Below are 14,791 nucleotides of genomic sequence, written 5' to 3' on the forward strand. Positions count from 1 at the left end.
CGAGAACAGCCTAGCCCCATCCTCCCTAACATGGCCTGGATCACTCAGTAATTGCCCTGCCCGTTCTGTTCATTCCCATTGAAGTATTTGGCACTAGCCATTGTCAGAAGAACGGATACTGAGCTAGATGGACCATTGATCTGCCCCACTACGGCCATTCTTATGTTCCTAGGGCTCATTTTCATTTGTTCCTGTAATTTGATCAGACTGGGAACAAAGATCATAGACACATCACAATAAGAACTGACTACATCTCCAGAGATGCTAACTGGAACAGTATGAATGAGGGACAACTTAACACATCACAGAGTGAATAGTTTTTTAAAGCTTCTCTGAGGCACTCAGCAAACCCCTGTCACAAGTGGGAGAGATTTGCCTGACCATCCATCCAAACTGAAGGATTCTCCCTCCACGTGTGCAAGGCTTGGCAGGGTTTCAGCCCCGGCTGGAAAGCCAGCTCTGACACTGTTCACACTGAATAATTACCAGCCCTGCAGAAAGCAGTGAGTAATGTGAATTTACTAGTGAACAGTGAGCACATTTTCCCAAGCAGCATTTTTGTATTTACTGGACTGCCTGAAGGAAAAGCAGAGGGTATAGCTGGATGGCCAAAACTGTATTGCTTCGATTTGGCAAAGCTTTCCCTACAAGTAGTACATGCACATGCTCCAATAGCATATGCCTTTTCACACAATGCACAGGTAGCCTGTGGAACTCACTGCCACATGATATATTTGAGGCCAAGAGTCTGGTAGGCCTAAGGAAAAAGTTGATCCCTTAAGAATATGTGCTAACTATTTATGCTAAACTATCTGTTCAACCTTATATATAGCTGTGACACTGAGAACCTTTCCCAGAACTGAGGAAGAGCTCTGTGTAACTTGAAAACTTGTCTCGCTCATGAACAGAAGCTGGTCCAATAAAAGATATTACCTCATTCACCTTGTTTCCTAATGTCCTGGGACTGACACGCCTACAGCAACACTGCATATAAGGAAAGTGTTGGACATTTACAGGGATAACAAGTATATACAGCATTATAATAGCGAGGATTAAAAATAACCAAGAGTTGTGGAAGGGCCATAAACTCTTTTATAACATTGAATAACATTTTTATAACTTTTATAACATTGAATCTTACACTGTAACATATACCTGTTTTACGCATCAAGTGTAATAATTTCAAGATGTCGATTTTTAGAAGTCTATTGCATCACCTGATATTAAACTGAAGGAAAAAAACAAACAAACAAAAAAAAAACCCCAGGCAGCCAATAGGTAAATTAGCTGCAGAGAAATATAACACCAACGTTCATGTAGACTCTTGGGTGCCAGCTGGTAGACACGAGGGCAGATCTTTAGCTGCAGTAAATTGTCATTGCTCTATTGAAGTCAATACAGCAATGACAATTTACACTGGTTGAGGATCAATGTAAAGAGTCAATGCAAAATTCACTCAATGGCTTTTTTTTTCTGGACTTAAATCCTACCATGATTAAAATGGTCTTAATGTATTGAAATATCATTAGATCAAAAAGCTATCTGGGCAGATGTGAGCTGCCTTAGCACCCTTGTTTACTGGAATCCATTTGACAGATTTGCAAAGTACAGAATTCAAAAGGTTCAGCTAATGGCAGTGTGTGCCATACACAGGATCAGAGCTCAGGTTATAGACTTAGCCCCTTGCTCACAGGGTGATGGTCTAGGAAGACTGTGGTGGCAGCATCTTGATCCTGTAAAACTCAATTCAAATGTGAGGCAAGAAAGGAAACTCTGGGTTACCTTCCACTTCTGGGTCTTGCAGAGAGTCTTGAGTTATCGGTGCTGGTCCCTTAGATCGTGTGGTTTTCTCATGGTGACTGTTTTTAATTTTTGTCTTATAAAGGGTTGAGGGCACTGTTGGCACATACCAAATAATAATGACAACAGGCCAACTACTGTCCAGCCAAGGATTTCACAACTGCTCATTTAACAAACAAGTAGGACACAAAGAATGTGTAATAAAATGTCCTAACACTTATTACAGCAATGAGTGTTATTAAAAGATAATTTAATCTTCAAGAATACAAAGCAAAGTATTAATATTAAATACATGTCTCTTGAGGCACAATGTGGAGTGAATGGATGATTTTCCCCCTTTTTTGGCCCCAGCTCTACAACGGTGGGAATAAATCCTTAGCGTTTCTTTCAGGATCTTGTTAAGAAACAGGAACAACCAAAAAGATCAGGGATGAGGTGAAAGAAAAAAGAACTTTACCAGAAGAAAGAGCGAGAAATGCTGAGCAGGCTTGGCAAGGTGTAATGTTAACTATAACCATTTGCTGACGGCTTCCTGGGTTAGACGTTAGTAATAATCAGTTGCTCACTATTGGAGAAATTCACCCCTATGCAGAAGTGGCTTAAATGGTGGCTAGTCCTTGCACTACCTTCTGTACAGGGGTGAATTTCTCCCTGCATATAACCAGACACCAAGAAAATCCATAGCTATGGACCACAGCATGCACCCTATTACATGAAATCACATTAGTTCTGAGAGAAGAAAAGCACATTTCCGCGTTAGCTCATTACATAATACGCATGTATTCATCTGGGGCCCAATCCTGAGCTCTTTATTCAGATAAATGTCCCCTGGACTTAGTTTGGTTTTGACACCATCAGAATACAGCTCCATGGTGAATGATCATTGTACATGAGGGGTGTCTCAGCCTGATCCTGGTATGGAAGATATTGAGAACCACCAAAATACAGACTAGCCTTGCTTCAGATTAGTGAAAATGTGTGTTTCTGTAATACGTTCAAGGGATTGTGTTAGTTATACAACAGCTATTTATGGCTACATTAGTTCAAGAGATGCTTCAGTTAGAGAGAACAAGGGGTCTGTTGGAAAAGCAGAGCGATGGAATGAAGATAAAGTAACACAGCGGGGGCTGCTCACTGGGTGGCACAATCTCTTCCCCTTCCTAAAATGACTTGTGCTTTTATCTGTGTTTATAGAAAATAAAAATTGCAGCAGTGGAAGTCCCAGGACCCAGGATACACAGACCATGACAACACACTCTGCTTCACTAGATTTATGCTAAAAAATAAGGGATGATGTGAATAAAAAAAATCAGTGGAGGCTTATAGCTTGAAGAAAGTGACCATTTGTGAGTGTTTCCTCTCCAATCCCCTGAGCGTCACAGTCACTACCTCTCTGCCTAGGTATCCGCAGCCAAGTAATCTGTGCTCTCTCTGTACTGGCTGGATTATGCATCATACTATGCTGAGCTGTGTATCACACTGAACCCATCCCTTGCAGAAAAACACTTAGCACCAGCCGCTGATGTTTGCTTTCCATGAACAGAGCCTCTGGATTTATTTCTTAATGGTCTCTTGGAGTTTGCTAAACATTAGAAAAAGCAAATCCTGGGCTGACCCACAGCCTGCCTGATGATTCATAGCAGAGGCCTTTCCTGCAGTCTTCATCCCAAACACAGATGATGGGATTGGGTCCTCATCTCACCACTTTCTCTATCCCCTCCATTCAGCAGGCAGCACTTTTGGCAGTGCAGCGTTGTCTCACTTTACATCATTGTTTGCAAAGGTTTCCCTGGGATGGTGTCCCCAGGTCAGGGTTTGGTTTTGGTTCAGAGCAGTCTGTGTTTCTCCTTTCCAGAGAAACCTGAGTGGACTCTGTGTAAGTGTGGTTGGTTTGAAACTTGGAGATGATCCTGGCAGTTTCCTGTGTGATCTCGAAATGTCTGAGTTGCTGTTTTCCTCCAGAATGTCGCTGCAGTATGCTGATCTCTGGTGAGTTACTTCTCCTGTCGTCTTTCTTCTCCAGGATTTCCTTTGTCATGGGGCTGCAGTCTTCAAGGCCTCCTTCTGCATCAGCTTCCATCACAAGGCTAGAGACAGCAGCAGTCATCAATGACAAACTGGAAGGTTTGGGATTGACTGGCTTCATTTTGGCCTGTACCAGTCGAGGATACTTCACAGGCTGCCGGCTGAAGTGCCCTCTGGGTTGCGTCCCTAGAACTGAATCAGAATCTGGGTCTGGCTCTTTGTGCATGGATTCCTCAGGGTCCTCCAGCTGAGAGCAATCATTTCTTTTTAAATCTGAACAAAAAATTAGAGAGAGTTATTTTAAAATGAGGTTCCCTTCAGCCTGGAGCATGAGGCCTGGCTAATGTGACAAATTGGACAAGGACAAATTCCTGCACAAATTCACAAGTGGAGGCCATTTCCCTGTTCAGTGCTGGGGACTCAGCCTCCTCCCTTAACTCTGGTGTAAATCAGGAGTAATTTCAGAGACATAAATGGTGTGAAATGGGGGTAAGTGAGGGGAAAATCAGGCTGTATGAGCTCAAGCTTATGAATCCTGCCTATAACACCTTAGAGAATCAACTGCTGGCAGGTAACTCTGGGCCTCCAGCAGCAGGGCTTGTGAGAAGGGCACATAATACACTGAAACTCTGAGGCAAGCTAGCCTGGTGGCTGTGCTGGAGTGGGCTGTCTACACAGAGTGTAGTGTGAGTGGCAGGGTGACATAGAAGTTGTGAAAGTTCAGTAAACACAGATCAAGCCAACCCAAAACTTGCACCATGAACATGTGCACCTGCTTCACATTTACCTATGGGATCTGTGCTCAGGGGACTGTGGGCTCCCTCCATTGTCAGTTCATTGATGGCTTCACTGGAAGATGACTTATCAGACACGTAGCCCTCACTTGAATCATGCTTGAAGGAGAAACTCTGTTGGGAAAAGCCAGGACTGTGAGCCTGTTTAAAGAGGGTTCTCCTTTCAGATTAATTAAGATACTCTCAGTCCCCTGAATGCTGCAGTAACCAAGTGAACAAAGATAAATGTCTAATGGTGAAAATATCTTGATCTTCATTTCAGCTTGCCCAATGCAAAACCACAGTGCTCAAGCTGGCAGGCTCAGCAAGAGAGGGAGAGACATCTTAGACCAGGGTTAGGCCCCATTTTATTGATACATTCACAGAGTTCCAGAGAGGTAGCCGTGTTAGTCTGTATACAGCAAAAACGAGAGTTCTAGAGCACTTTAAAGACTAACAAATTTAATTTCAGCAGGCATAAGCTTTCGTGAGCTTCAGCTACCAACTGCATCTGAGGAAGTGAGCTGAAGCTCACCAAAGCTTATCCACAGAGCGTAGGACAATCCCTGCCCTGAAGAGTTCACAGGCTAAATAGAGAAAGGGTGTGAGGCGAAACAGTGGGGAAGTGATTTGCCCAAGGTCATGCAACTGGTCAGCGCCGACAATAGCACCCAAGTCTCCCAAGTGCCAATTCAGTGCTCTATCCATTGAATCATATTGGCTGCCACAAAAGGCACCTGAGGAGCAGGGGTTGCTGTCTGGCAGGAGAAACAAGACCTGTGCTGAGGTTTACATCCATGTATCCTATACATTATTGAAATAGACCATTTTAGAATGAAGGGGCAGTAATTCTGCCTTGGAGTTGTGGGCAGACAAGGTTCACACCCTGGGTTTATGGCACCTTCAGAACACCCTGCATGGACTTGCAGCCCCATAATTTAGTGCCACCTGTTCTTGATGCTCAAAAATTAGGAATGAGCCAAATAAAAGCTTGATGAAGGACTGATTATGAAAATGGTGCTAAATTCATGTCACCTCCTTGGTTCCCTCTGGATAGGTCATGATGCACAGCTTTAATGGGCAGCAGCGGCATTGTCTGTCATGCTGAGGCGTCACTCATTGATTCCTTTGCCTGTCTTTGTGCAGAAGGAGTAAGTGGGGGGAAGTGACAGAAACATAATAATTGATTACAGCAAAGTAATTACTGTTAGATTGAAATAAACAAGAGCCGGAGGCGGCTGCTACAGCAGGGTCCGAACATTATGGTTCTTATAGGCCCAACTCCCAATGGAAGTCAGTGGGAGTTTGTACAGGGATTGATCAAAATCAGAGCAGGGACTTCACAATTTGCCTTTAGTATTATATGGAGAACTCCTATAGAACTTAATTTCCCCTCGTCTATAATTTTCAACCCTTCCTATAGAATTCAATAACCATCCCTCACTGCTGTAGAATTATATAGGATGGCTTAAAAATAACTTTGGAAAGGGGATCATTCCCTGTTACATTCAGTAGGTTTTTTTAAAACCTGTCAGATTAATATCTACTGTCACCTGGGATCACAGTCAGTATAATTCCTTTATTCCTCATGGCTGGGAACCACAGCGAAAGCAGTATCACTCCCCACCAGACATGAACACGACTATTACGAAAAGAAAGCAAGACACACACGCACATACACTTATGTAGTTCAGTGGCCTGAGCACAGGCCTTGGAGACAGATATTGATAATTCAGGCTTTGACTCTCCCTGTGACCTTGGGAAAGTCACTTCCCCTTTCTCTGCCTCAGTTACCTCAATTGTAAAATGTCGGTAACACCCCTGACCTAGGTCACAGGAGGTGGTGCCAATTACCTCAAGTTTTAAAGTGCTTTGAAGAGGAAAGTTGCTAGGTATTATTGTGAGGGAAGTGTCAGGCAGATGGGAAGGGCTGGGAGAGGTACAGAGCACTCAGCAGCACGGAAATCAGCCTATCTAGCCACAGCTGAACTACACCTCAGAGGGAGGCAAGCCCAGCAGAGCCATGCAGGTCTGGGCTGGTGGGCTGGGGATCCTGCTGCATCCTTCGCTATTATACAATCGTCCATTCTGTGAGCTGTAAAACTATCTATCTACTGAGAGACACAGCAATGTCCTTAGTATCGTAGTCTGGAGAAACCCACATCTTTTCAGAAGGAATCGGACTCTTTAAAACGTGCAGCAAAACACCATCCACAGCTGTCTGGGGAGCTGCTGAGAGATCTGTAGCTTGGAATTTCTTCCACTTCTCCTGCTCCACAGGAGTCGGCCCATCTGCTCTTTGCTCTCTGAATAACCCACGGCTGCCAAGTGGCTTCACTTTTTGTAAGATCCCATTTTCCTCGCTAATCCAACTCCCTGTGACTATAACAGGGTCACTGGGCTCAGCTCAGTGTCTGCGAGCTGTACCTCTGTGGTCACACCCTGGGCTTTCTCAAGGCTCTGCTGCTGTTTGTCCTTCTCCGCCAAGGCCTCTTGCGAAGTGTTTTCACATAAGGATGGAGGCAAGTCATCCATCCCAAAGACCCTCTCGTAGTTCAGAATAAGAAACTCCACAATCTGGGCCTGGTACCCAGAGTCTACGAGGCACGACATGGAGACGTCACACCCTGAGCCAGGCCGGATCAGCGTCGGCCCAAAGACTATGCCCAAGTTGTTGGGGGACATCTTGTTCTCTTCATATCTCTGAGCCACCCTGAGAAAGGGAAACATCATCGTTAGGGGCTTCCCAACCCTCAGCCCCCTGCAGCGAGTGGGAGGGATGGAATGGGCTGGTAGTGGGGGAGCTGATGCCACCATTTCCTGATAGAGATATACATGCCCACCCTTGCAGGGAGCTGGATGTGTGGTGGAGGGGACAAGGCTCTGGTTTGCAAATGCTCACACTCAATTGTGACTCAAGAAGCTGCTCTGAAGTGGGTGAAAAGTGCAGCTCTAAGGAAAGATGCTTTGTCAGCACTGGATGAAAGGATCTTGGGGCCACAGGCCCATGTCTCCCATTGGCCTAATGGGAATTCTCGTTCTGCACCTTGTTTAACTGTGACGTGCCATCAGTTAAGGAGCGGCCAGAGAGCCATTGGCAGCAGGGGCTTTTCCTTCTCCCTTTTTGGGAGCTGGTCTTTCTTCTGAATGGGCTTTTTCCTCCTCACAGCTGTCCCTTTGGGTCTGACCCCACCTTCTCACTGGCGAGGAAGGCTATAGGTATGTCTGTACTTTGAGCTGACGGTGTAATTCCTAGCTCTCATCGACCTAGTGTGCTAAGTATAGACTGTCACTGTGGCAGTATGAGCAGCAGCGCGACTGGTAGGAGAGGCTAGCCGTCCTGAGAGCATGCCCATCAGTGATGCTAGGTTCATTCTCAGAGCAGCTAGCCCCTCCCACCACTTGTGCTGCTGTGGCTACATGATATTTTTAGTGTGTTACCTCAGTGAGAGCTAGCTAAAGTATGTTTGCTCAAGCTGGGAAATTACACCCCAGCTCGAAGTGTAGATGTACTCTAGAGCCTCTTTTGGTACAAACCTGCCACGAGATCTCTGCAGCAATCTCTTTGCAGCACTAGCATCTAACAACCCCCTCCCCACCCAGGTGGCACTAATCAGCCAGCCAGCCACTTGTCTATGTCACCTGTACAGATGTGCAATGAGGTGTCGCAGGGTGTTGTAGTTAGTCCCAGGCAGTTTGCTCAGCAAGTCCTTCATGCTTTGGATGGGATCTGCTGAGAACCCGGAGCTGTCTCTCTTCCTTTCCCCATGTCTCTGAAGATCTTTGGCAAACGCGATGAATTCATCATAGAGCTGATACAGGAGCACTGGCCCCGACAGCTGCAGTGAGATGAGGGAGATTGTGTTATTGCAGCCTGCCTGTTTGATGCTCTGGGGAAAGTCCCATGAAGGCCCTTTGCTGGTGTCACTGGCCCTGCACTCCTGGCCCCCTTCAGCCTCACACTCCCAGGCTCTCAACAAATCTTATTCCCACGATGCACAGATTAGTGATTGGCCCTCTGACGTCACATGAACGTTTAGGGCTTGCAGAGAAGGTCCAGGTCCCGCCAGCATTGCCATTCACATGGAATTAATATTTGGAGAAGCTCAGAAATAATTCAGATCTGTTACTGCTCAAGGAAGCATTGGATCTCATCTGCCCTGTATCACTGCAAGCTATGAGCCCTGGTGGGGTCAGGAGACTTCCCAATGACCATCTTAGATTGTCACTCCCATGGTGCCACAGAAGATGGATGTTAGGAGACCAATGCCTGGAAGTCAACAGCTGATATAATTAATAATTGATTCTACAGCAAAGAAGGAGACATCAACACATCCCAGTGCCTCAGAAACCCAGAAAAGTGCAAGCCAGGATCAGGAGTTACCATCCTCTCAGAGATGCACCAGAAACTGAACCTAGGAGCCTGCAAGTGGACAGGACCAGAGACTGAGCGTGGCGCCTCCTAGAGATTTGCTACCCACCTCCTTCAGGAAATGTTTCAGGACACCGGTGATGTCATGGGGAGAATGTTCTGAGAGCTCCACCAGGTCCCTCCCATTTTCAAATGCCTGGCAGAGCTTCTCCACCCGGGCCTTGGCACCACTTATTCGATAGATCCCCTGTATTGTTGAAATGGGGAAAGATCAAGGGATCCTGGTTAGAGAACGTGAGAAGAGTGGGAAGGGCAGGAAATGGGGCCAGGAACTAACAGGACAGCTTAATTTCTGCAGCAAAGGCCAAGAAGGAATGTGACATTGTTTCTTTCCCTCTGTGGACAGGCAACAAAGGGTGATATGGAGAGACTCAGTAGCCAGCTACCCTTATGGTGGGACATTAGAAATAGCAGAGCTAGAGAAAATTACACAGAACTTTTAACTAGTCTAGTTTGATACCAGGGGACACGTGCCAGCTGCCAGGGCTACCATCAATGGTTCACCAGGGACCACCCTCTGTGAAGTGCCTTGAGATAAAAGATACCAAAGGCCTGATGTGGCTCCTGTCAAAGCCAAAGGGAGTGTAACCCTACTCCCAGTGGGAGTAGGACCAGGCCCTGTGCTGGATGCTACCACAGGCTGCTCACCTGCACTCCTAGGGCCCGTGCCTCGATTTCTGAGGTGCATTTCACAACTATGAATGGAACCTCCTCTGGGAAATCCCGAGGGACCTGTGTGAAATCAATGCCAAAGAGGGACACTCGGCTGGGCAGTTTCTTGTGACCACAGGTGATCAGGAGGTTTTCCAAGCACTTCCTGTGGCAGGTCAGATAGCACTGCAATGACAGGGCGATACTGGGTTAGGTTCTAATAACAGCTCAGAAATGATCACTCCAGAAGCTGGAGAAAGTGTCTCCCCCATGCACATCATAGACTCTCCCCCCTCCTGTTCCCTCCATTCACAGTTCCCCACCTCTTTGCAGAAGCACCCCATTGGGAGATACGTTCCTCTTTGCCTTTCCTTCCCCAGCTGTTATGGCAGAGCAGTCTGGGGTAAGGAACGGGAAGATGGGCCTCTCCTGAATTATGGGCCTCAGAGAGGGGGACCCAGTCACATAGTCTGGGAGGGGGACCCCTGCATTTACACATGCCTGCAGTGAGATAACCAGTTCTCCCTGGCCCTTGTGCAAGGTATCTGCCATCACAGCTGGTTAGCTCCAGAGGATTCTGAGCTTTCTCACCTCTTCACACTCCGTGCCACTGACCATAAAGGTTTCACACTCCCTGCACTTGGATGGACCCCGCAATTTCCGCAGCCGGTGGGTCTGTGCTGCGCTCGACAGAGTGATGTTCTTAAACTGACATTGGGATGATCCATTTTCTGGTGCAGCAATCATTTAAATATAACAAGCAGACATTACAAAAAGTCACTCATGCCGTCTAGAAATGTAAAAGAATTAGCAACCTGTTTCTCTAGACAGTGCTACAAGGGAACTGCCCATTTATCTATTTGGGATAATAAGGGGGTTTCAGCGTCATGACTGATGGTTCTCGGCAGAACTGGAGAGGCCTGAGATGGAATTTGGGACAGTGCTGCCTGTCATAACTGAGCAGCAGGAGCACACCTATACTGAAGTTCAGGGCTGGAATGTCATGGGAGGCTGCAGGTTGGGATTGAGGGGCATCAGTAGAGCTGCTGGGGGGAGCCCAGCTTTGGAATATCAGGGGCCTGTGGTTTGGGACTGAGGAGTATCAGCAATGCTGTATATGTTGAGTGGGGAGCCCAGAACTGGAATAGTAGGGGGGTTGCAGGTTGGGATTTAGATGCATTGGCAGGGCTGTATATGGAAAGCTCCCTTTCATAAGCATAATGGTAGGGGGAAGCAGAAGGGGCACAGGATGATCTCCTACTTTTTCATTTTATCAGTCACGCAGCTTTCTTTATTGCTCACCATTTTCATATGTTTGTGATGAATCTCTCTCTTCAAAATCATCTGAGGAGGACATGGTGCCTGTGGATGAAGCTTTTAGCAACTTCCTACTTTGGTGCCCTGGAGACAAGGAGGAAGGTTTTATATTATACAAAATACAAGCTATATTTATTTATGTATTTATTTTTTCTATAATGTGCATGTAATGCTCTCTGGATTAGGAATGATCATTTATAATATTATTTAATACCAATATGACAAAATTGCAATGATTCCTACAAGATATGCCATTTCAGGTACCATTGGAAAGACTATAATTTTCTAAGAATGATAATATTGTTTATGTGTATGTATCGTCTTTGTACTGGACATGTTTGTTATGGACATGTGTGATATATATATATCTGTATCCAAACACTCCTGCTGTGCTACCGGGTTACAGCTCCCAGGCAGATTAGTATCTGCATTGATGATGACTCATCGAGGGCCATTACCTTTACAATGAGCCCAGGGAGAGAAGCCAGGACAGCACCTGAGTCATCAGGACATGTAGGAACATGCCTCCCCATTTCATAGATGAGATCAAGGTCCTGTGTGCTCTGGACCTAAATAGTGCAACAAACTCCACAGGTTCTGTGGTACAGCAGACTGGACATTGTGCAGTAGCTTTATTTAAATTTAAAACTGAATGAATGTTTTATTGCATTAAATATAAAAACAAAGAATAGTTAAAAAAAAAAATCAGGAGGACTGCAAGTGCCTTTCCCAATCACTGCCCATGTGCTGTGAGCTTGTGTTTGAGACCAGTGACTATAAAATGCATATGCACCATCTCCATCTTGTCCTCATTCCTGCTTCCTACCTCTGGATCAACTATTCTACATCTGAAACTGTGAAACAAAGGACTGAGACCCATCCAGGTACCGGATGTACACCAGAGGAACTGTACAAGCCTGTAAACTCCACAATTCTGCTGATAATCTGATATATATGGACTTTAAAGTCAGTTGTATGTATCTGATTGCTTTGATCATTTAACATCTCCATTCTTATTTGCTTCTTTCCTTTTATAATAAACCTTTAGTTTTAGTTACTAAAGGATTGGTTGGCAGTGTGGTATTTTGGGTAAGATCCAAACTTATATTGATCTGGCAATGTGGCTGACCTTTTGGGGATCAGGAGAACATTTTGGTAAAGGGAATGGAGTTTAAATAACTTATCTATATATTGTATTCAGTAGCTGATTGGGAGCCAGAGACTAAAAATGCAATAAAGGGGGCTGTGTATTTTTTGTTGTAGCTTCTTGATAATCAGTGTGGGAAATCAGGAGCACTGTTTGTGACTGGTCGGGGAATCTAACCAGTATTACCCACCCATTCTGGGAGAATCTGCTCTCCTTTTCACGCGGCCCTGACCTAGGCATTTTCAGGTGGGCAACCCTAGACACGGATGGGTCAGAGTGCAAATAAACTGCAAATCCACATTTAATTTCTGTGGTAGTTTTTTGTTTGTATGAATATTAGGCAGAAAGTGCTAATTTTCTCACCTGGGCTAGAAGTGGGAGAGTCCAAGGACCGGGATTCACAGCTCCCCCCTAGGCTTTCTGTGTCACTGCAGAAGGATTTGTTTGCACCTATAAAAGGCAAATTAAATGAGACGGATCATCTCAAGACACTAGTACCTCAGCAGCAGTTGCTAAATGAACCCATACACATCTGACCGGGTCTTTACTCTTACTGATAATGCCTCAAAACAACTGACCTTTCTGCTAATATATTTTAAAAGAGAAATACAGGCAAGGTGACAGCCTGATAATCCAAAGAGCAATCTGGAGGCATTTTTGCTAAATCATGCCATGCTTTTTAAAGATCTTTAGGAAATGTCCTTTTGTGCCAGAAAAGTTTAATGACAATTATTTTCTACTATAGTGAGATGATTTCCAAAATGTCTTTGAGAGAAATTGTGAGATGGGGTGTTAAACCTGCAATTAAACGTGATGTTCTGTGGGAGGAGAGTGTAAAACTTGAGTACAATATACCACCCAGTGGACTGAACTGAAGGAATAACGAGAGAAGGCTTACTGGCCACTCTGCCTGTCACAGCCCACTCTCAGCTGGGCTGCATGAAATCAAACATGGGGTTATAAAAGTGATGTTGCAGATAGAGGGTTCTGCTGGCAAACAGGGGATCCCCAATTCCCAAATTGCCAGAAAATTCATAAACTTTCCAAAGGACAAAGAAACAACAGACAAAGTGTCAGAAAAAACCTTTACATCTGGAAGGAAATCATCATTTCAGGTCACACACCAGGAGATGGACAAGAGCTTCCAAGTCATTTGGGCCATGAACCAGCTTGTTTGTACTTTTATTAAAATGCTGTAAGGCTTATGTATCATTCAAATAGACTATATCCAGTGTGACAGCCAGGTCCCTGCCTTATCCATGATAGCAGTCTCCTGGTTAAAGCTAAGAATGACTTTCACCGCTGCCTTTTCCTTTTGGATCACACCACTTGTCCAAGATGCATGTGGAAGGGAAGTGAATAAAACCTGACACTTTGTGAGACAGAAGTAAAATTTTCTGATTTAATCAGGGAACAAATTTTCATGAACCTGAATCCCTTTCCATAAAAATGCAGCAGCCAAACCACACAGTCCCAGTCTGAAGAAAGCCCTGGGCTCTGACTCCAGAGGTTATTAATAACCTCTCCTTGCTACTCTTGGCTACATACATATAGGAATCAAGCATCAGTGACATGACAGAGAGTTAAATTAAACCTACTTTGTTCACTATTTGTGAAAAACTGCTTTCCTGATGCATCTTCTGCAGAGGTGCTCAGATCAGCTGTAGAGGATGAGATGTAGGGATATTGCACCACATTCTTTTTTCTGCCACTAGAGGGAGACCTGAGAATGAAATATACAGAAAAACAAGGTAGGTGAGGTAATAACTTTTACTGGATCAATTTTTGTTCATGAAAGAGACAAGCTTTAGATCTATACAGAACACTTATTCAGGTCTGGGACCAATATGATTACAACAATGCTCCAAATGAAATACACACGAAGAGGGAATTTTCTTCTTTGTTTTTTTTAAATGCTTCCATTAGTTAGGAATAAAATAACAACAACAAATATTATTGCACCATAGATGTACATGGTGCTTTACAGACATCTATGACCAGGTCCTTGCCTCCAGGAGTTTACAGGTAGTTTTAGGCTGTACTTTTCAAAGAAGCCTACAGCGAACACAGACTGGATTGACAGTCAATGCTAAGAACATAAGAATGGTCATACGGAGTCAGAGCAATGGTCTACCTAGCCTGTATCCTGTCTTCTGACAGTGGCCAGTGAAAGATGCTTCAGAGAGAATGAACAGAACAAGGCAATTACTGAGTGATCCATCCCCTGTTGTCCAGTCCCATCTTCTGGCAGTTGGAGGTTTAGGGACACCCAGGGTATGGAGTTGCATCTCTGACCATCTTAGATAATAGTCATTGATGGACCTATCCTCCATGAACTTATCTCATTTTATTTTGAACCTAGTTATGCTTTTGGCCTCCACAACATTCCCTGGTAACAAGTTCCATAGGTTGACTGGGCATTGTGTGAAGAGGTACTTCCTTGGGTTTGTTATAAACTTGTTGCCCATTAATATAAAAGTATAATATAATTTCCCTCACATTTTCTGTCTACAGAAAATATATAAAACGGGGTAGTTTGGAAATCAAACATCCTTCACCTGAGCTAATGATGATCAATATATTAAACAAATGGGAGAAATAACTCCTGACATGGGGCAGATAGCTGAACCAAATCACCCTTGTGCT

The 14,791-nt window shown here is 44.7% G+C and overlaps 1 protein-coding gene across 1 annotated transcript in view; it reads right to left on the reverse strand.

The window, feature by feature from the left end:
- Positions 1-1,093: 1,093 nt before the first annotated feature.
- Positions 1,094-14,791, reverse strand: part of GMIP (GEM interacting protein) — a 48,385-nt gene continuing 34,687 nt past the window's right edge. The window contains exons 13-22 of the mRNA XM_067560671.1: positions 13,744-13,868; positions 12,509-12,595; positions 10,984-11,082; positions 10,273-10,412; positions 9,679-9,867; positions 9,080-9,217; positions 8,241-8,437; positions 7,026-7,311; positions 4,613-4,733; positions 1,094-4,098 (exon numbers count right to left, since the gene is read on the reverse strand). Coding sequence (XP_067416772.1) covers positions 3,569-4,098; positions 4,613-4,733; positions 7,026-7,311; positions 8,241-8,437; positions 9,080-9,217; positions 9,679-9,867; positions 10,273-10,412; positions 10,984-11,082; positions 12,509-12,595; positions 13,744-13,868 — 1,912 coding nt within the window. The 3' untranslated portion in view covers positions 1,094-3,568. The remainder of the gene's footprint in view (positions 4,099-4,612; positions 4,734-7,025; positions 7,312-8,240; positions 8,438-9,079; positions 9,218-9,678; positions 9,868-10,272; positions 10,413-10,983; positions 11,083-12,508; positions 12,596-13,743; positions 13,869-14,791) is intronic.

The sequence above is a fragment of the Emydura macquarii genome, unplaced genomic scaffold (assembly GCF_026122565.2).
Source record: "Emydura macquarii macquarii isolate MOO-44397 ecotype Brisbane River unplaced genomic scaffold, CSIRO-AGI_Emac_v2 contig_2292, whole genome shotgun sequence".
NCBI classification, from domain to species: Eukaryota; Metazoa; Chordata; order Testudines; family Chelidae; genus Emydura; species Emydura macquarii.